The 22,988-nt window shown below is 41.6% G+C and overlaps 1 protein-coding gene across 5 annotated transcripts; it reads right to left on the bottom strand.

Annotated features, from left to right (window-relative positions):
- Window positions 1–330: 330 nt before the first annotated feature.
- Window positions 331–19,213, bottom strand: LSM14A (LSM14A mRNA processing body assembly factor). Of its 5 annotated transcripts, none has more exons than XM_083870533.1 (10): window positions 18,886–19,213; window positions 11,024–11,187; window positions 9,679–9,811; window positions 8,587–8,709; window positions 6,631–6,807; window positions 6,257–6,319; window positions 5,482–5,661; window positions 3,902–4,073; window positions 2,827–3,055; window positions 331–1,642 (listed from the first exon to the last, which is right to left on the bottom strand). In XM_083870533.1, the coding sequence occupies exons 1-10, from the start codon at window positions 19,004–19,006 to the stop codon at window positions 1,607–1,609; spliced, it is 1,398 nt and encodes a 465-aa protein (XP_083726659.1). In that variant the 5' UTR covers window positions 19,007–19,213; the 3' UTR covers window positions 331–1,606. The 5 variants fall into 5 exon arrangements, with proteins under 5 accessions (XP_083726659.1, XP_083726661.1, XP_083726662.1 ...); XM_083870535.1 differs by having other exon boundaries at window positions 331–1,646; window positions 18,886–19,212; XM_083870536.1 differs by having other exon boundaries at window positions 331–1,646; window positions 8,587–8,706; window positions 18,886–19,212.
- Window positions 19,214–22,988: the final 3,775 nt, after the last annotated feature.

Raw genomic sequence — 22,988 nt, 5'->3', positions numbered from 1 at the left:
ACAGGACAGCACTTGCCTCTACGGTCAAAAATCTCAACAGGTGTTCAGAATCATGACTTGTGGATCCCAAAAGGCAGTTGTTAAACATGCAAAAACATTACTAAACAATATTATCTAACTTCTACAGCTGTCAAATACTTGACCTTAATAAGGAAACCAATTACAAAATACTTCCTTGTAGTGCTATACAAAAGTTATAAAATTAAGATTCTATCAACCACTTTTAAATATTCCAATTTTTCAACAGTGCAGTTTTTCGCGTCTTCATCACCACTGAACATTTTGAAGTAAAAAAAAAAAAAAAAAAATCAGCAAATTAGATCAAAGTGATGTAATCTTTGGATCCCTTTATTCCTGTGGCCTTCATATACATACACAGACACAAATGACCGGGTTTCTATTTCAGCATATCAGAAAGTTGCAACTAGTTATCCAGAACTGGCAAAAAGTCCGTACTGTCATTTGTGACTTTGTGGTCTTAGAACCAGAGTCTCAGTGTCTCCAAGCTACGGTCTATCAAAATGCAAACAACTTCAAACACTAAGAATTCTTTAAATTGCTCATGTCTACAGGTATTACAACAAAGTTAACGTTTCAAGAATTGACAAATGGAGACAGACTTTTATCCCAGGCATTCCAAGAGAATCACCACTCATGTGCCTGGTCCATTATTAAAAAAAGTTAATATTTCTTACTAAGTAAAATTAATTGCAAATCTTGACATATGAAAATTCCTTTTCTCCTTTTTTTTTAAAATATCTCCTTAACTTGGTCAAATCCTGTGATATGCCAGAAACTACAAATTCTTGCAAGAGCAGTGAAGCGTGTATCCAGTTTCGTGTAATGGAAGAACATTTTCAAAACTTCATTATAGTCCAAATATAAAATCAAACACTTAAGCTTGAAAAGCAGCTAAAGAAAAAAACCCCAACTAATTCAGTGTTCTTCAGCACATCAACTTTCTGCAATAACAGTATGTTTACCGACTTAAAAATGTTTATTCTTTAAAAAATTAGTTGCTTTTTATACAGCTATACAAAGTTTGTAATGTTTCTTTGGCAATGGGATATAATGGAATTTTACAACTATATAAAAACTTTCCTTTGCCTAAGAAACAGTATTTACTGTGTGTACATATCTGACTGACAAAGCAAGTTTTCTACTGTCCAGCACTCTAGTTGATACAAGAACAACTACCTCAAAAGGGATTTTACAGGATTTCCAAAAAACAACCTTCAGCGGGTCAAAACACTCACAGTATCGACGGCCTTCTGCATACCATTGTCCTTACAACTTGAAGCAATTATCAAATACAGTTTAGTAATAAGAAAAATCCTTTCAGTGATGAAAAAATACTTAAAACTCCATCGAAGTACTGCTTATAATTAACTATACATAAGAAATTACTTATCCTTCTGTCTCAAATATATTTAATGCTTACTGTTTTCAAAGATGGCCATTTCTCAAAAGTAACTGCATTACACCCCTTTGAAATTAAATAGTTAAATCCCAGTGCTGGTGACAAGTATACAGCAAATTAACTTCATTCTTTGCAGAGATCAAAACTAATTCTCTGATTCAAGAAGATCTAGACGTTCACCTGGTTTCAGCTTTCTTGAAGACTACGCAGCAACTTTGTTGTCTTTCTAGAGGAAACAAAAGTAGTGTTAAAATTCAATTTGCAAAACAAACCCTTACAAACTAATCTGGGCAACAGCCCTGGGAGCAGTTGTGCTGTGCTGGCTATTCCCTGTGTCCTGCAGCAGAAAGGAGACCTCTGGAGGAGATCAGGTTGGCATTCTGGTCAAACTCCCTCAGTCTGGCACTGAATAGAGCAGCTCCTCACTCCAAATGCAAGCACAGCACAAATCCTCAGCCCTTACACCATCTCCTACTCAACTGAAAGGCAGCAAAACTCTTGTTCAGAAATTCAAATTGCTCATCTTCAATCCCTCATTTCCATTCATGTTCAGCTACCCAAAGTCCCTTTAAGTCACAGGACTAACTGCTGCAAACTAATCAAGGAACAGCTGAGGGATGTCTCACAACAGAGAGAAATGTGCTGTGATGACCCCCTCCCCCCTTTTTTAATTTAAAAATATTAAAATGCCTATCAAAAATCAGAGATTCTTGTTTGCAAAACATCAACTGCTCATGCAGTAAATAAGCAGTTGTTGTTATTCTGTCCCAGTCTAGGTTTTTCTTAGACTGTCCCAGTCTAAAAGCCTAGTTTATCTGAACCAATCTGGATAGTTGTCTTTGTTACTGATTCCAACCAGTACACCAGTCTATAGGATTTGTGCAACTCATTCACAAAGAATTCAAAAGGTTGTTGCACACTGGAAGCAAGTTAAATTATTCCCTTTCATTCTTTGTATTTTTTTAATATTGCTTGGAAAAATGCTTGCAATTTACATTTCTAACACTTGCAATCAATTTTTCCCCACTCCTATTTCTCCTCACCGATACCAACTAACAAATAGCTACTCAGGACATGTGATGAAAGGCAACCTTTTATTTTTGATTACTGATGATAGTAAAATGATGGTATGTAACTAAAATTTCATCATTAATGGACTTTCAAAAAAGTAGCTCAGAGCCCCTGCAAAACACCACTCTAGAAGTTCTAGTTCAGTATCAACTCTAGAAGCAGGAGATGCTGTTGTCTCCTTCCCCTGAGCAGGGGTGGGGTCAGTAATAGAAGCACACGTTATCCTATACTCGAAGTCAGCAAACTCCCTGCCTCAACATCAGATCTAGAAGCAGGAGATGCTGTTGTCCCCTTCCCCCGAGCAGGGGTGGGTCAGTAAGAGAAGCACACGTTACCCTGTACTCGAAGTCGGCGAACTCGCGGCCACCGCGGCCCCCTCGGAAGGCTCCGCGGAAGGCGCGGGGGGCGGTGAAGGCGCCCCGGGCCCCGCCCCGGCCTCTGCCCCCGCGGAATCCGATGACGCCGCGGCCCCTGAAGCCGCCGCGGCCGCGGTTGGGGCGCAGGGGGATGCCGAAGGTCTCGGCGTTCAGCCGCCGCTCCTCAGCCCAGGTGGGTCGCCGCTCCCTGCAGCACAGAACCAACACCCGTTGCTGTGAAACGCTCGGGAACCGAGGGAGAGGGGCCAGAAAGCCCGGGAGATGAAATATGATACATTAATCACATGGTAAATCTCCACAAGATCCCTTTCACAAGAACCCAGGTGTCTGCCACAGTTCACTGGACTCATCAAGAAGGAACATGTTACAGAGCCATTAATTAGATATTAATAATGCTCTAAGAGTTTGCCATATTGAAGAGCACACTCTGTATCCTCTGCACACAGTATCATTTAGAACAAGAAACAGTTTACAGTTAAAGATGTTATTTTATCTGGCTGTGAGTACAACCAACAACTCTCCCGCCCCCTCCTGCAAGTCAAAATAGGTCAGCAATCCACATCATCATATCTAATAAAAAGGCAGCAGCAAAAGATAAGCTTTAATTTTCCTGAAATGTTATCTGCCCATCTGAACAACACTACTGGCTGAGACAGTTATGTAATCTACTTAGAAACCATTACCAAAGCAGGGTCATAATTGATTTAACTAGTGTTAATTCATGAGTAAAGCAAAACAAACCAATTCCCCCCCCCCATCTTAGTAAATCTGGAAAGGAGATTCTAGAGCCTGTGCATTAAGTTCTAAAAGCATAGCTCTAAAACATCTTAAAATACCTTCCTACAAACATATTGCACTTGCCCACAAAGAAATGTTGTGCTTCTTATTCCTGTTTTATTTTTGCCAGCTGCATGTGGAAATAAGCTCTAATCACCTTTGATTCAGAGGCTGTAATGGATAGCACTGACAGTGCTATCCTTAAGATATAAACATGCATTAAGCAGACTAACAAGCCTCTCCTTGCAGGTCATACCTATTGTCATCACAGGAAATGTTATCAAAGAAGGATTTGGTTTTGTCATAGTAGCAATTGGGTCCAAGTGGATCTTCCTCATCAGCATTCCCTTCGCTGTTTTGGGTATCAACACCTGAGTCACCTTTGTCTTCTCCATTTACAGGCTTCTCTGGTTTCTCAAGTTTATCTTCTAAAAAATAAAAAGTAAACAGAAGCCTAAAAAAAAGAGCACTGTTAACTTATTCCCACTCAGAGAGGTACTATATTGAATGCTACGAAAATAATTTAATGTGGAAGTCAAATAATTTGACGTCAAATAATTAGGATGTATTGCTGCTACTGTATGAAGGTTCCTGTGGGTTTAATTAACAAAAAACCCTATGGCAGAATGAGTTTGATAGCCAACAATTTTCTCCCTTCTTTAGCTACCTCCTGCCTGGGCTTAAGAACTTCATTCAGTGAATCCTCCTAAAAGCCATCCCACGGTTTTGTTCATCCCTGTTGTCATTCTTTGTCTCCTGGTTTTGCTGTTATCTCCTTTGAGACACAGGGCCAGCATTCTGACTTCACTATGTATTTATTTCCTAATAATGCCTCAAGTTCAACTTACTGTTTTGACTGGTACTGAAAACAAAGCAATTACTACCTTCAAATTCATTCCTAAATGTCTACAGCTTAAATCTCACAATGCTGCACATAAACTTCAGATAACCAGCTCAACCCTACCACACTCACACTTCTACAGCTATTTATGGTTAGCTTTCCTTTTTCTCTTTATTATTCTGAAAAAAACCCAGCATCAACAGCAAACCATCAACTCACTGAAAAATGATCCAGAAAAATAGGCAGGCACCACAGGACAGATCTTATGGGACTCAGTGGGTGTTTTTACTCTACACTGAAATCTGACCATTTATTCCCACCTTTTATTTCCCATCTTCTAGCCAATGAGTCACTGAAATAGGGAACTCACTATATTAACCTGCAACAGTTTTGTCCAAAAATAGTAGCAGCAGTGTTAACAAACAGGTGGCTGGTCACAAGAGAATGAGGTAATCAAAACAGAAGCCTGCTAGAAAAGAAGTGCTGGCAGCATGGTTTCCAACCACTCCTGTGCTCCTCTGGAAAAGGATAAAAGCAAGGAAACGCTAGAAACCTTAAAATAAACTCTCCTGCATACTACAGTGAAGTTCTGATCCCAAACTCCTTTGCTTTTGTCTATAATTAACTTAATAATTTTGTCTAATAATTGAAAACCTAAAACATGGATTTTCTTTTATTGCATCCTTTCCGGAACTTTAAAGTAACACACATTTTTGGGACTTCTGGTTAAGTAATCTGCATTTTTAACAGAGACTTGTTAGAACTTCACAGATGAGATCTGCTAGTTAAAATTCATTAAAAGCTCAAACATTGACCCAAGTATTTAATTAACATATGATCCCAGTTTACTTATTAATTGGTTTTTAAATTTATTTTTTAATTACTGCAAACAAGACTTAGTACTATATGCCTTGTAAGAGTTGTTCTCCAAGGTAGGATCAAAACAGCAAGACACAGTTTTTCCATGCTTAAATCTAAAGCAAAAATTGGTTTACCTTTTAATTTAAGTTTATTATGAAATTCTCTATCAATTTCCTCCTTATTGAACTGTGCATTCGCACTTTCAAAGTCAAAGTCCTTCTCAAACTTCATTGGACCATCCCTCCTAATACCGAATCTTCCTCGGCCCCCTCTGTGACCTCCACGGCCTCTCCGTGCTGCGGGTGCACCTGGAACTGAAAAGAGGGAAAAACTGTTTGGTTTTGCTTTGTGGATTGGCTTTTCTCTGAGGGTGGTGGAGGGTGTTCTGTTTTTTGGTTTGCTTTCTAATTCCTGGGGTAACAGGTTGTCACTTCAGAAGTGCAGGAAGATAATGCCTGTTGTTTAAAGTCCCATCAGAGTCCCAGCTTGTAATTTGTAAACTCACTTACAGTAACGACAGCAGTGATACAGAAAGCATAACAGGTACTAAATTTGTGTGTTAGAAGACTCTTTAGAAGGCATTAAAAGCTTTTGGAAGAAGAGTTAAAATATTAGTGGCTTTTCAGTCAAGTATTTTTCTAGAAAGGCTTTTATTTCATACTATTATTTTTATAAATCCCTGAATAGTCCTTGATTTACATTTTTATTTAAACTGATTGCTCAGTATATAGCAACAAAAAGAGATTTTTCTCTTTCATGTTGACTTCATTTGCTTGTATTCTTCTGGCTTAATGCCAGGTTGCTACCCTCTCACAGCAAAATGTGAAAGAATTTATGTATTTTAGCAAATTTTAAAAAAAACTTATTGGTCTGAAAGCAATGATAGCTATTTCTCAAAACATCATTTACCAACTTGTCGTTTGTTTTCATTTCTGAGTTCATTTTCTGATCTTGAAACCTTGTGTGCTTCAGCTAAAGTTGGAAATAAAAACATGATTTGTTTATCCAATTAGGTATTTTTGATCATACTTTTGTATATATAGTTCAGATTTTAAAAAATTCCAAACCTGTAAATGTAAACCACATGTTTAAATCATAAAATAAAAAAAAAGTAATTTAGACTATATGCTTAAATTTAAAAAGAAATATGTATCTAATCCAGGTCTCTGCTGGCCAGCCTACCAGTAATAGACAGCAGGAAAATTCCTATGTATTACCCTTTAAGAGAGCACTTTGTATGTGTATGGAAGGAATTAAACTGTATGAAAACTCTCCAAAGCTACCTCGTCTGTGCTCTTGGTTCTCTAGAGATTTTTGGCTTGCAGACACCAAAGGTCTGGTTTGTACAGGACTCCTCCTCCCAACTGGTGCTGGAGTGGACAGGTGGGCTGAAGCTGTTTGTACAGCTTGTTCCATGGTGGGACTCCTTCTCAAATGGTCCATCTGAGGGCTTGAACGACCTGGAGAAAATAAAACCAAACCCCACAGGGTTATTTCTCATCTACAAAGGTGAGTTACTGGAATTACTGGTCTCAATCCATCTACACTGACAAGTTTATCTGCCCAAGCAGCCAAGACAGCTGAGTAAAAAAAAAAAAAACCATCAAGTCTGCACCATCAGATCCACTAATTCAGAATAAAGGATTGTTTAGGAGTATCCCTTCCCTCAGTCTAAAAGGAAATAATGGGTAGGACACTCAATCCATACCGACTCATTAATGTGCATTTAGCTGTGGAATGGAACTTTGGCATTGACTGGAGGTAAAAATGCTCCCTCTGCCCCCTGGGAGGCCAGGAGGGACGAGGCTGCCCCGCGAGGCAGCAGTGATGCTGCTCAGGCCCCTGCAGGATCCCTGCCTGCCAAGGACAGCAGAGCCGGGCTGAGGGCAGGGAAGGAGCTGTGCTCACACAGGGCCATGCACAGCACCACGGGCTGCAGGCTGAAGCACCTTCAGAATGGAGCCATTCATCAGCCAGACAAGTTTACAACATCAAATACAACATCAAAAGGTTTACAACATTTCTACTAAGAAATTAGAATAAGCCTCGAGTCCCAGTAAGCTAAAGAACAAGGTTCTATCTCATTACAAAACTAACAAAAGTAAAACAAGAAACAAACCAAATCCACAAAACCCCATAAACAAAACAATAAATCCAACCATCCCACACTTGCAATCTACAAAGAAAAATACTTCTATAAGCAAACATATTCAGAAAAAAGCCTTCAGGTGCCCGACAGGAAATGTTGTGGCAGAATGTATGTTCACCTGGAGCACACGTCACACATATCCATACATGAATCATACAGGCTTTAACTACACAAAACCAAACTAATACTTCAACAGAGAAATGCTCAGCATACTTTTGCCCCCTGAATTAATCCAACAAAGTAGAACATATTTGTGGCAACCCATTCAACTAGACCTAGAAACACTTGTAACAGGTATAGAAGTCTCAGCTGGAATTTAGGGAAAAAAACTTGTTTGCTGTAAGTGTTTTGCCTTTTAACATGACTGCGTAATTTAAAAACAGCATTAGGAATATGTATCCTAGCACACACTTTGACAGCAAGGAAGAGTGGAAGAGCAGGAAGTAATGAAGTTTGGGTTTTTAAGGAGCAATGTTAACATTTGCATGAAGGGTGAGGGTGAAGGTGCTCAATGTCTAGTTTCGTTTTTCTTTGCCATTCAAATATCATCCAGAATCTCATTTTTTTCCAATATTACAGGAACTACCCATACAGTTCCTGTTACTATTAAGCTAACTTAAAAGTTATGTCACAATCTCTACAGGAAATCAGGTCTGCTGTTAGTATCATCTATGTAACTATACATGAACAGAAGAAATACAGTTTGGAACCAAGATTTTAAAATTTTAGGCTGAAGGAATTCCCATTTCAATCAGTATGAAGTATCTGTAGTTCTGTCATGTTATCAATAAAACTAAATACTGAATTTCCACATGTACCTGTTTGCTAACATTATTTCACTTAATTAAGTCCTACTTCTCAGCACAGATGCCTTAAGGGTAACAATAAATGTGTTACTATCTGCAACACTCCAGGATGTAGAGAAAACACATTTAAAGAGCAAACACAAAGTCTCTCAGTGTCTCCTGGGTTTAATACCAAGTGTTTGCAAGAGACAATTCAGCTGTTTGGTTGGTATTTCTGGCAACCACCAAAATCACATGGACACAACTGGTCAAAAAAAGGCTGAAGTCACGAAAAAATATTTTACCTTGAGACATCTGTGTTTTTAGTGATCTTGCATCCGTTGTAAATGCAGAACCAACTGCAGTGTTTTGGGACATGCTAGCACTGCCTGAAGAGTCTGTTCCAAAAGATGTTAAAGAACCTCCTGCTTGGAAAGAAATAATATAGTTGTAAAATCTGGTTTAGACTTTCTTTTTTAAATTAGCACTAAATTCTCAGTGAAGCTTTATTAGGCAGTTATTCTAGAGAACAGGCAGTTATTCTAGAGTAAGTCTGCCCTTCCCACACACTCTTAGTTTAATCTAACAGATGCACGCACATAAGCTGGTAAGACTTTATCAAATATCTTGATTTTTTAATCTAAAATGAAAAATGAAAGAGCACTTCTAACTTCATCATCACAAGTATTAACAAAACACAGTCATCTTACACATTATTGCTATGTATTTCCACTTAGGATCCTTTCAGCAAAAATAATACTGCCACATCTTATTAATTGATGTCAAATTACGGCCAATTCTACAGCCTTTCTTTTGCATGGCCAGCATTCTCAGTACCAGGAGTAACACTGCTGCCAGAACAGTTACAAGCCTGTAAGTTCCTATGAGGAAAACTAAACTGTGAAATAAACTCTCAGGGCGGAAGCAAGTTGGTTGGTGAGTCTCAGAGAGAATGTGCAGGATAAAGGAGCAACTAGCCCATGCAGCTCACAAATACTTCCAGCATCTGTTTCCCACCTAACCAACACCTCACGGGCAGCTGGAGGATTTCTGAATAATGAAGAACATGGCTGCTGAATAATCCAAATCCGTAGTTAGGGCACACAGCACCTGCTCAACCCAACAGCACAGCTATGGGGCTTCTTCGGAGGGGCTGCCTCTACCACTTGTGAAATATAATGAATATTTGTCCCTCTGAGATAGGTGTTTAATTCTCAATCATAATTATCATGATTTAAGATGCAAAGACTACAAAGAATTCTCTACTTTTGAGCTAAACTGCAGAAGTAACGGAGATGGAAGACTTTGAATCTGCCTTAGGACAAGGCAGTGATGCAGTTCTAAGCAGTGAGTCCTGTCTGTGCACACACAGAGCTCACTCCCAGGAAAACACCTACCAACTCCCACAGCGCCGAACTGCTGCCCCACCAGCGGGCTCGGGCTGAACTGACTGTACGCAGGCATCCTGCCAAAAGGACCATAGGACCCCACAGACTGGAATGAAGATGTAGTCGAAGATCCTAGTGAAGACTAAAGACAAAACACACAACACACTAGCAAAAATTCATATTTACACAAAAATTAGGAAATAGTTCTGTGAGGCAAGAAATGTAGAAACTCTAAAATAAACATTTTTACAAGTATGTACAGCTTGGAAAGCACTTTTACCCTTCCACCACCACAGACCTGTGGAAACAGCACCACAAAATTTTGCAATCTTTTCCCTATAACCTCAGACACCGGACTCTCTTGTCCAACACACACATACAAGCTTTGTTGGCAAATTTAGAAAGTGTCCTGTCTCTTTTCTTGAAGTTTCAAACCCCACAGGTACAATAAGACACCCAAGCATACTGGAGGAGGTTGGGGTTATCATTATTATACGGTTTCACAGTAATGCAACTTCACCACTCTTGACTACAACCGACAGAAGGACTTGCACCAAATTAAAAAAAAGTCCTTGGAGAAATGCAAGGGCACCTCGTAAGGAAGTTCAAGAACTTTATCCTACAGAATAGATAAAGCAGTAGAATTGTATTACATGGAATTATCAATCTCCATTTGAAGCAAGAGCTTTCCTCTTGCTCTCAGGGATAATTTTAAGATACCCCATAAGCACAATCAAAAAGCCAACAAATTTCTGAGAAAACTATTTATCAGTCCATTTACTATAAAATGACAGACTAATTAAATCTGAAGGCTTCAAGTTGTAAGTTGCTTTCCCCTCAGAAATCAAGTATTCACTATTCAAATAACTGCCTTATAGTATGAGGCCTGTTTAAAAACACGTAGCTAGATGAAACACTTTAAAGTCATAGTTAGCAAAAAATGTTGAACATTAAAACAAAAATAAAACAAACAAGCAAACAAAACCACTAATGATATGGAGATATTTCAGCATCTACTCTGCTTGATTTATACCAAGTCTGATCTTCCCAAGAGCTATGTGTCCTCCTAAGCCAAGTCCCTTTCAAAGAAGGCATCAAGACCTACAAAACTTCCTAAGTTGGTTTTGAAAAGACAGCAGCTTTGGTATGTAGTGCACTGTGCTAGAGTTAGAGTTCAACCTTGGTTTTCAGAGTTAACGACTGTGAAAGGAGAAAATCCTTCCAGAGCTCTTTACACTGGGTTGTGAACCTTACAGTGATAAACACTTTAATTTTTAAACACTCAGCTAGAGAGCAGTTAAGCCAGCAAGTCACCTCTCCAGCAACAATGACTGAGAACTCTGCTCTGACTTACCTGAACAATAGCAGGGTCCTGTGGCAAGGAGCACTGAGGCTTTGGTGGCTCACAGACAGTCAGGTCTTTAATGTCGCTGCCACGGAATATGATGTACTCGAACACCTCATCGCGCGGCGGGATGGGCCTGTCCGTCGGTCTGTCCTCTGTGCCAAAGGAGCGAACTGCACACGGGGCAAGGGAGAAAACCATGAAACATCCCACATTCAACAAAAGGGCTTCAAACACACTGCAGAGACCAACGGCCTTAAATAAAAATAATAAAATTTCATTGAGAAAAAAACCCTTATTGAATAAGCATCATATTCTTTACCATTATCAACTCTCCTCAGAGAAATAAGTCATTTTAGCTAAAAAATCTGAGTTAAAACCCGAGCTGAAAGACTGAGATGTCCCTTATGCTACCAATTACATCAATTACATGATGAATATTTCAACTGTTTTGTGAGGCTAAGGAGAAGCAGCAAGGCAAGTTTTTTGGCTGGTAAGTCAATCCTATGAATCAAAGAATACATGAGTTTACATGCTTCATATTCTGTATTTGCAAAACAGGAGAAAATACGCTAATACTACTAGAATCTGGAATATTGAAAATTATTAAACATTCATTTCTCAGGAGATTCTAATTTTAATAAAACAACAAGAATTCTGTGGTATGTATATACAATTTTCACTATGCAAAATGCATTCTTCTTGCTGGTGTAAGGTTCATACGACATCATATGATCTCTGTCAAATTAAGCAAACTCACTGGGGCATAACTATCTTCCCAGGGTGCACCATACCAAGACATTAAATTCCTTAGATGAATTCCAAGAGCTTTCTGACTGCACAGCAATGAAGTAATCAAGCTCTTCCTTTTGCACTAAGTATAATCACTACCACTGTACATGGATACCACCATTTCACTGTCACTGCCCTCCCAGAAACTTTTCCCCACTCTCAGACTGCCAATGCTGGGTGAGCATCAAATGAAACAAACAAATAACCAAAGAAGAGATTTCTCTCCAAGGGCTATTTTTGTAAGCAAAAACTAAACAATGGATTGAAACTAGAGAGGGGAAAAAAACAAACTCCCAAAATCATGACAGTCACACTCAATCACAACCTCATCAGCTTGCAGCAACTTTAACAATCCCTCATGACTGTTTTTGCTCCGGCCTTTTAGAAAGTGTTTGCTTTGCAAGGTAAGTTATGCTGAGGGAAAAAAAGAGTCTATATTTTGCTTTAATTTACCAGAATTAGATTTCCCTCCATTTTCAGATGCATCAACATTTTGGAGACATCATTAGACACTTATTTGTGGCCATAGAATCATTAGTAAAAAAAAGCAGAGTCTCCCGTAGAGATGTATTAAGTGATACTGAGTCATTTCTCAGGCTGCACCAGCCATCTTCCAGCACTGCTGCTTCTTGTGATACTGCATAAACAGAGCTTAACAGTCAGGTATTAAAATCTTTTTAAGAAGCATAATTCAGGGGTAGAGATCATGTCCATGCTACAAAGAAAAATAACATTAAGTGGTTACAATTATTTTGTTCATGTATCATCTAATGAGCTGACTTTCATTATCTTTTCTGTTTCTGTGTATCTGAAAGTCTGCTCTGAATGGTACTACAAAGTGTGAGCAATGTAAAAAGGCACACATTGTTTAGTTAATGTCAGTCCTTGTTAGAAGAGGAATCTCTCTTCTTTTCCTCTACACAAAAAGTGTCTGGAGCTTAAGAATTTGCAGAAATTAACTCAAATGCACAGCAGTTTAATAACATTATCAATGGGTCAGGTACATTCCTGTAATTCATTCCATTGCTTTTTATTCACCAGGCTTTTCTAGTTCACTATCTTAACCATGGATACACCCTCACTTTCTGGCCATATCATATTCTATTTATCACATAACTAATAAATTATCTTGGACTTTCATTGTGTCATTTGACCTGCTGCCTTGGTAAGTAAAACCAAAGTTGATTTTGTACTGCTTCTCTCTGTCCCACACTGAGATGGTTTCTCTAGTAGCCATTTTGTCTACAAAGGTGCACAAAAAATGGCCAGAGTATGATCGGTAAGGTACCAAAGGATTTTACTTTGTAGCTAAAGTGAAGAAACTACTCTATAGCAACACCACAGAGAAAGGGTAGTAAGTTAGAGGGTTGCATCTTGCCTTTACATGGAAATAAAAATCTGATTAATATCAGAGCTACACTGCACAGGTAAGTATTTTAATATTAATACTAATGTCCCATGACACATACAGGAACAGTTCTAACACCTGGCAATCACCTTTCTCTGTTCTAAACCAATCAAAAAAATAAAAAGGGAACCATCAGACTTTAATCTACTGATGTCCTGAAAGAAGGGATTCAGTGTACATTAAAAAACAATGTCTTTCTCCACATCATGAAATTACCCTAACATCAAAAGGAATTTTTTCAATGCCAAAATTTAGAATCCATCTTAAAGATATTCAAATGTCTATGCAGCTAACTCACAACACTGATTTGGTTGCCAATGGTTTAGCAATAAAATAGATCAAGACTTGCTACTAAAAGTTTGACTCTTCCTTTATTTCTCCCCTGCCTCAAATCAAACTGGTTTTATCACAGCCTTCTGCAAAATATAAACACAATTTCATCCAATGAAGACTTGCTCTGCTGAAGAGGGGTAAGCAAGCTTCCCTGATTTGCAGTTCAGACTTGCCCTCTCAGCACAAACAACCAAAATAACTCCCCCAAGTCCAATTTCCCTTTAAAGCAGGAAGCAGAACTGAATGTGTGGAGATCTTAGGAAAGGCTACTTAATGAGTCCACCCCAGTCAGGTCTTTCAGAGTAGTGTTTAGAATCGTGAAAGTTACTTTTTGTATTCTGCAAAAGCATATCTATCTTTACAGTTTCTGTTTTCTTTGCTTAGATTAGGATTTAACACAATCTGAGCTCATGAAAGTAAAATGTCAAATATTAGACGTGGCCAGTATAGCAGAATTTTAGAAAGAAAAAGTTTTTACCATGTTTTCTTATACTCAGAAATACTAAGCTGCCAGAGAATCAAAAGCTCAAGGTATTGGAGCAGCAGCAGGCTTAGAGCTCTATCCAGATCTGTCCCTTGGGGAATTTCCTCAACTACCTCCTTCCTCCAGAAAAAGGTGCAGGGGTTCACATATAGCAAAATACTGAAGAGTGAGAGGAGATGAAAATAAGCACATCAAAGACAATCTTACAACTGCAGTAAATCTAATTGATCTTACCTTGTTGATTTCAGGATTGTTTTTCTTTTGTTTTTGAAAGAGCTACGCTGGCTTAAGGACTTGTACACAAAAGGACAAGCAGTACATGTTAAAAGGAAACTTATCTTTTGTCAGTGTAAACACACACAATTAAGTAGCTAGCTAAAATAATTTATTCTCTTGAGCCTATACATATATATACTTGTGCCCAAGTAGTTCCAACTTCATACTGAAGTGCTGTGAGCAAAATTTTGTACAGATTTTGACTGTGATATTACTACTATAGGATGTTATAACATAAATTACCACATTATACTACTGTAGCATTCAATGGCAACATCACAACCTTCCCTGTCAGTTAATAGATACGATTACTTGTTGATTAACACAGGGAATCCAAGCAGAATGTCAATGAGAAGTGAAGCTATCGACTCTGCTAGCAAGAGGACTCTGTTCCCCCGACCATGAATTACTGCAAACAGGTAACTCAGTCTGTTCAGCACTGACACTCTCTCCTCACTCCCTGGGGAGCAACACACAGAAACCAGCCCTTCCCTGCTCCTAAGGCACCAGGAGGAGCACAAGGACTAAAATGAGACCACCACAAGTGAACAAGTCATTCCAATTGCCACCTCTCCCCAGACATCACAACCCTTTCACTGCAAACACGCTTTGAGGCCTGCACACCACCCCGAGCTCTGCCAGGTTCGTTCCTCCAGAACAATTAACTCAGCCTGCATTCCCGAACCTCCAGAACAATTAACTCAGCCTGCATTCCCGAACCTCCAGAACAATTAACTCAGCCTGCATTCCCGAACCTCCAGAACAATTAACTCAGCCTGCATTCTCGAACCTCCAGAACAATTAACTCAGCCTGCATTCCCGAACGTGCAGGGAGATGGATGAGGGCAGGAGCCAGGAGTGAGCTTTGACAAGAGGAATTTTTCTGCTGTGATATATTGTGCACAAGTTTGGTTTGGCACACATGCCCTAACCTTCAAGACATGCAAAGAGCATGTTACTTAACTGAACTAAAAAATACATTAATAAAAAAAAAAAAAATAGAAATTTAACCCTTCCTTTTCCTGCTTTCACTCCTGAATGAGCTCAAGCCTTCACAAAATTATAACTTTCCTCTGTCTGTATTTCTGAGTGATTCACCTGTAATTAATGTTCTGTAGAAGTCTAAAAGGGAAGTTTTCCTTTTGATGTGTCATTATACCATGGACAACACTACCATGGATGGCCGAAAATGCCAGAAGTTTAACTACTTCTTAAAATTACCAAAAGCTGTTACATTAATATCTATCAATTATAATGCTTCCAAATGCAACTCTCAGTAGTCCAAGAGTTGTTAAGTGAGAATTGATGCATTATAGCACAGACAATAGATAATTTTGTTTCTTATACTCACATAACTAAGGATTCCCTGTTGTTGATGGAACAAAGCTTTTTCTGACCCAACATGGTTGTTCTTACACAGCTTACCTGCATTAAAAACAACTCTCTCTAAATCAGTGCCTTGAAACAGAAAAGCACTATGTATACCTAATATGAAAGGTCACATCTCCTTTTTAATGCCACAATATTTAAGATCAAGCACTGTGACTATTCTTTAAATGCCCCAGGTAGGGCAGCAACTATTTTCCAGCAAGAGAACTAACCATGGCTTGCAAACTCCTCTTAAATTGCTTGGGCTCAATGATGTCTTAAAAATTAATAATGAATTTTTAAAAACTAAGTGAAAACTAGAATCATACACTAAAAGAACATTTCAAGTCATTTTAACTTGAGGCTTGACAATATAAGTGAGTGTGTTTTGGTTCCAGATACTGTCTCTGAAAAGCTGCTGATCCAAAGAAAACCTGTGCACCACTAACATTTAAGAACCTCCAATGTCTGCACAGTTTGCTTAGTGTTTGGAATTCACTATGGATGGGTGTTTCCTCCATTATTTAAATAACTATTCACTTATACACTTTGTGAAAGGATGCATCACTTCACCTTATCAGACTCCAGCTTAGGTTAAAAATGGTTTGCTCAGTTTTTAACAGTTCCTATCCTCTAACTGTGAGAGAGAGGCCACAAGTTTTGCTGAGTGAAAAGATCACAACGTTGTAAACAAAATGCTGATTAGGGAACTAGAGCAGATTGCCCCCAGCAAGGGAGGACTACAGTCTGTTCTGGCAATCCAAAAAACTTACTTCTGTCTGAAACCCTAGACAATTTGACACAAATGAAGGCATTCCACAAATACAACTTCATGAGATTAATCTCCGACTTTGGTTTAGCCCACACAAATCCTATGGTTGGGCAAATCTGTACTTATTTGAGACCAGACTCTATCTCTACTTTTGCACTTTATGTCACCATTTCAGTAACCTCAGTTAGAATATGAATAATGATAAGACGCCCTGCATTCAATTCAGGGAACAGTCCTGTCACACAGACTATATAGCTGAGCAACTGAAAGCATCAAGTCTTTTGGTTTGGGTGGCGTGTGGGGGTTTTTTTTGTTTGTTTTTGGTTTGTTTTTTGTTTTTTGTTTTTTTTTTTTCCCTCTCTCTCTGGCAAAAAAAAAAATAATTTTAGTGGTCAAGATTCACACTAAACAGTTCTGGTTTGACTTCTGGACTCAGCACAAGAAGAAGAGGTAACTGTTACCTGATCAACATATTTACAGCTAGAGTACAAGTTCTGCTTCTTTCACAAACAGACCTGGCCATTAACTAAGCACACTTGCCCCCTTACATATACACTGTCATATACGTTCACTGGCCTAAGCCTGCAGAAACTTGTATACTCTGGAGTGGAGCATTCTGTTCCTGAGCACAGAGAGCAGCTCTACAGGCTAATATGGCTGTTATCAGCTCCAGATTCATCTCAACATTTTTTGTTCCATGGGGCCTAGAAATACTGGTTTATTCTCTTCTGAATCATAACACTGTATTACAAAACACACACTCTTCAGCTAACTCAGCCAAGTTTTATTAAAGTAAATTCAGTGGTTTAGATTTACATTTCTGATGAGAGCTATGAGAAGAGAGTAGATCAGACTTGTAACTGTAGTTCCATTTATCTTAAATATGTTCACTTTGGCAGATCCACCACAACATGACTTAACCACTACTGAGAAGTCATGCAAAATTGGCTCGGTCAGCACTAAATCAGTCTAATTTTGGACAAGACTATCACAAGGTCCTTAAGAATAGGATTCTATGTACTTTTGCACAAACCTTAACAATCACAGCATGCAACTGGAATTTCTGAACACTTATTTTTGATCACAGTATCCAGCTTTTACTTGTATAAACCAAAACCAGCTGTCCTTTCAGAGTAGATAATGCAATTCCAGCCAGGCAAGTTAACCTAAAGGCAACTTTAGAAATAAGTAAAAATCACATAATGAAAGCGAACTGCCCCGAACCGTGCAAGCCTGGGACCAAACCCAGGCGTTTCCTATCACAATTTACAAAACAGAGTAACCTATTCCTTAAACAACAACGGGGGTTGGTGTTGTTTGCGAGGAGGGAAGGCCTTAAAGTGCCAGAGCGCACAAACAAGAGTTCCCACAAAGGGCAGCGAAAGCGAAGGCGCTCATGGGGCGCACCAGCGCCCACGGCAGCCGCGCACAGACCGCGCTAAGCCTTTCCCTGGGAACCGAGCTCTGCGATCCTCTCTGCCCCAAACATTTCACTGAAACACGGAGCAATTTCTCCTCTTACCTAAAGGCTGGATGGACTCTCCACTTTTATACGTGAATTCAGATTACTTAGCAACACTTCACATATGCAAGAATTGTAAAGGAAAAAAAACGTTGAGTTTTGTAAAATCTATTATAAAGAAGTATTAAAAGTTCTGACTTAATGATTTACATTGAGAATGAATTAACACTGAAGTCCTTCAGATGCCCAGTTTTAAAAATCCTCTTTCTTTCTCTCAAATCTCTTCTCAGTAAACGTTTCTAACTTTCTTATACATTCACGCAGATCCCTTCTCTCTCTCGATATATAAATGTAAATATATATATACACACATATCCTAACCGATAACATTCTCCTACCATTTCGAACTACACTGTGCCATATACCTCCCAAATGAACGCCTTACGTTCAGCTTTGGTCGGTAATCCAGCACTCCCCCCAGACCCGAGCTGTCTGCTGTCCTAAGATGCAGAGCAATCCAGTCACACACAGACCCTATACCCTGCAGTTCTTACCGATGCAAAGAAAACATCTTTCCAGCCTCCCCCTCCTACTCCCTTTCACGCATTAGCTTTGGACCGCTTCCACCGCCGCGGCTTTCATACTTGCGCTCTAGTAGGAGCACCCCTGAGCACTCCCCGGCGCGGCGCGGCTCCCGCTGCTCTCCCCGCGGGCTCTCTCCCCGGAGCGGGGCACGGGGGCCGCGCTCACGGCCGGACCCTCTCCCGCTCCCACCTCCCCCGCAGCCGCCCCGCCGGAAGGGCGGCGGGACAAGGCGGGCTCCGATCGAGCTCCGCCGGGCCCCGCAGGCTGCAGGCCGCCCGCCGGGCCTCCTCGGCGCCCGAACAGCGCCGCGGCCCCCGGTCCTCGCTGATCCCGTCCCGCGGCCGCGCTTCCCTCCCGCCGGGCCCGCTCCTTCGGCCGGCCGGATCCTTACCCTTGGCCAGCGCCACCGTGGAGTTCTCGGTGTCGATGGTGTACAGGATCCCCTCATAGCGGATCTCAGCCTTGGAGATGAGGCTGATCTTGCTCCCGATGTAGGGCGTCCCCCCGCTCATGGCGCTGCTTCTCGGTCAGGGACACCCCTTCGCCGCTGCCAAGGCTCCTTAGCCAGGCACAAGCAGCCAAGCAAGCCCGACCCTGAGTCGCAATAGGCGGTGTCCTCCTGGCGCCCCGAGCCGCCGCTCCCCGCACAGCGGAGCCCTCGGCACAGCCCTCGGCGGAGCGCTCAGCACGACCCGCGCCCCGCGGCTCCCAACATGGCCGCCGCCTTCATCTTCCCTCACAGCGCCCCCCCGCCCGGCCCGCCAGGTGCATGCCGGGAGCGCGCCTGCTCTCGCGAGAGCTGCGGCGGGGACGCTGAATTGGGGGTGGGAACGCATCGGAGCGGCGGCGGGGTTCCGCGCGCCACGGCGGGAGCGGGACGCGGAGCTTCGGCCCGGCTCGGCCCCGCTCGGCTCTTCCCGGCCCTGCTCGGCAGCCCCCGGCTCTCCCCCGCCCCGGCGGTCCCGGCCCTGGTGCAGCCCATGAGCGGTCACCGGGCAGGGGACAGTGCCTTTGGTGATTGGGGGTTTCGGGGTGTTTGAGGCCCCGGTCGCTGAACGGCGAATCCTGGAGACCCCCCCGAGCAGTCGACAAGAAGGGGAGAAGCGCGGCGGGGGAGGGCGATAACAGCGGTTCGTGTGTCACGGGGATTCCCCTTCACTCTGCTGACAGTGTTGACAGTCAGTTCCTGGCAGCCAGCATTAAGCAACACAATTGTTGATGAAATCTTGACCGAAGTGTGGGATTAACCCTGAAAAAACACCCTTCTAGTACAAGTAAAAACACACACCTTATGATTTTGTGATTGCACTTAATTTGTGCACCTTAAGTAAGAATCACAAATGAGGCTTCTGTTGGAGGCCCTCAGGCCCCTCTAGAAAACACAACAACAAAGATCAACCTCTGGACAGGTGACTTAGTTTTTGTTTCAGCAACTGGACATTATCATTTTGCAGAGATTCAGCAAGCATTTTGTTCAGAATAGGCCTTTGAAATGCAATAGCAAGGCAGATTTTTCCAGAAGGGGCCTGCACGTGGCTGAAGAGGAGCCAGAGCAGACTCCTGGAAGCTTTGTGCCCAAACTGAATTGGCTGTAAAGTGTCCAGGAGGGCTGGAGTGCCCCGGGAGCTTCACTGTGACTGCCTCCAGGGTGTCCTGAACTACCTCAAAGATTATGAAGCAAAGTTCTGCTGTAAATGACTGGATATACCATATCAAGTCTGTGGGACACCTTGTTGTTCAAACTGTTGAAAATTTGCATTTGTAATCCAGCTCAAAGTAAAGCTCCTGTTTAGAGAAATAGTAAAGACACCTATATTGTGTTACAAGGAAAGGGGCTGGTCTGCGCCTGCTTCTCAACCTCTCCGAGAGGCTTGTAACAGTGTAGAGGATCAGCCACACCCCGTGGTACATTGATTTCCTGCTGCCTTACACAAGATGTGGGAGGGAAAGGGAAAGGGAAAGGGAAAGGGAAAGGGAAAGGGAAAGGGAAAGGGAAAGGGAAAGGGAAAGGAAAGGAAAGGAAAGGAAAGGAAAGGAAAGGAAAGGAAAGGAAAGGAAAGGAAAGGAAAGGAAAGGAAAGGAAAGGAAAGGAAAGGAAAGGAAAGGAAAGGAAAGGAAAGGAAAGGAAAGGAAGTTCTGGTGAGCATCTTCTTAAGACTTCTCTCATCTGCCTCTCAAAACTGGAGAGCGTGGTTTTAATGGAAATACCTAGTTTAATGCCACAGTATTGGGAAAATGGAGACTAAAATGTATTTCATAGGACTTGTTGCAGAATCATATGTCTACTTTCCATTCTACATTTACAGAATTAGGGTTCCAAGTTCATGTGATTGGAAGAGGAAATAGAAATGGACATTTCTTTGAGCTTGGGATGCAATAGATGAGCATTTCAGAAGAGAAATCAAATGGAGAACTGTCAGGGTTTATTTTTTGTAGAGGTGTCTGTGTCTCTCTGCCTCGGCCAGCCCTGACACCTCAATAGGAAAGGGCACAGGTTGGTAGCAGGACGAACCTCACCGATCCCTTGGGTTCTTGCTTGCCCAAAGGAGTGAAGCAACGACAGCAGGAAAGAAAGAGGGAGTCTGCTCAGGGTTAACTGCTGGCTTTATTCATCCCCCAGTGGGGATAACCTCAGTTCAGGGTATCTGCCTCAGCAGACACCCCTCAGCAGAAGCAACCCCTTGGCAGAAGCAGCAGGAAAAGGGCGGGAAACCCCCCAAAGTAACATCTTTTATTGGGAGGAGGAACCCAGGGATGGGTTTAACTGAGGACAAATCAGGGATCATGTGGGTCTGGCTCTGCAAGTAAATGACACATATTATAACAAATCAATAACTCGGGTGGGGAGACAGACAAAGTCTTGTCCAATCGCTTGAGGTCCTTACTGGAACTTTCCAGACTTTTGGGAGAGACCCCAAAGTGACAGACAAGACCCAGGGGCTGGATAACTTATGATGGACACATAACTGGGGTTGGGGTAGAACCAAGAAGGGTTGAACATGGGTGAAATGGGGCAAACCATTACAACTTACAAAAGCCAATATAAAACAAGGAACAAATACATACATAAAACTGATAAGACCAAAAACACACCACTACAATTTTTCACAGAATCCCAGGATGGGCCAGGTTGGAAGGGACAACAGTGGCTCCTCTGGTGCCACCTCCCTGCTCCAGCAGGGCCATCCCAGAGCACAGGGCACAGCAGTGTGTGCAGAGGGCTCTGCAATATCCCCAGGGAGGAGACTCCACAGTCTCTATGCACAATCTGCTCAGGGCCAGGCACTGCCCAGGGCAGAAGTTGTGCCTCCTGTGCAGGGGCAGCTCTTGGGCTCAGTCCCTGCCTGTGGCTCTGGTGCCGTTGGTGGGCCTGGAGCAGAGCCTGGGCCTGCTCTGCCCCTTCCTGACACAGGGACACACATGGGGACAGACATGGGGACAGACAGGGACAGAGGGCCCCTCTCAACTGTCTTTACGCTGAACAGGCCAACAGCCTTTTCTGAAACAACTTTTAAGTTTCTGGAAGAGAGAAGTTGGCCAGAATGAAAAAAAAAAAAAAAAAAAAAAAAAAACAAACCAAAAACTGAAACAGACAAACAAAAAAATCTGCACAAATGCCTAGGAATAGAAAACTATCCCCTTGAAACACTTAAGGGTTAAATTCTAACCTTCTTGATGACAAATATTCCTAACTCTCACCATCAAGTCCTGTCTAGATTATTAAACAAGTATTTACAATTAACTTTACAAGCTACAAAATTTCTTTAAGCCATATTTAAAATGAAATTCATTTGCAACTGAAATACATGAAATTAAATTTAGACATATTCCGCCTTCCGAGCTAGGGACCCAGGTTTGGTGAAGGATCTAGAGCAGAAATCTTATAAAGACCAGCTGAGGGAGCTGGAAAGGGGCTGAGCCTGGAGAAAAGGAGGCTCAGGGGGGACCCTGTGGCTCTGCACAAGTCCCTGACAGGAGGGGACAGCTGGGTGGGGGGGTGTCGGGCTCTGCTCCCAGGGAACAGGGACAGGAGCAGAGGGAACGGCCTCAGGCTGGGCCAGGGGAGGCTCAGGCTGGATATTGGGGAATATTTCTTCATGGAAAGGAGTGGTCAGGCTGCCCAGGGCAGACTCCCAATCCCTGGAGGGAAAAACACGTGGATGCGGCACATGGGGACATGAGTTAGTGGTGGCCTTGGCAGTGCTGAGGGGATCTTAGAGGTCTTTTTTAACTTTCACCTATGCTATTCCTAGCACAGCTCTTAGTTCTCTAGTCATCCTTGTGTTCTCCAATTTTTGGAGTTTTTAATTTCTGTTGTACTTAAAATGAGCAGATGAAAGAATATTTTTATAGTGTAAAGTGAATTTCAATAATATAGATAAAGAGTTTTTAATTTTAAGAAGTTATCTCAAAATCTTACCTGAATTGGTAGGTAGCTTCTTAATATTAAATTTAAACTTAAGATGGTTAAATTGTATATTTGAAGGCAATGAA

The sequence above is a fragment of the Zosterops lateralis genome (genome assembly GCF_965231275.1).
Source record: "Zosterops lateralis genome assembly, chromosome: 12".
NCBI classification, from domain to species: Eukaryota; Metazoa; Chordata; class Aves; order Passeriformes; family Zosteropidae; genus Zosterops; species Zosterops lateralis.
This window is presented reverse-complemented; position numbering and strand designations above follow the sequence as displayed.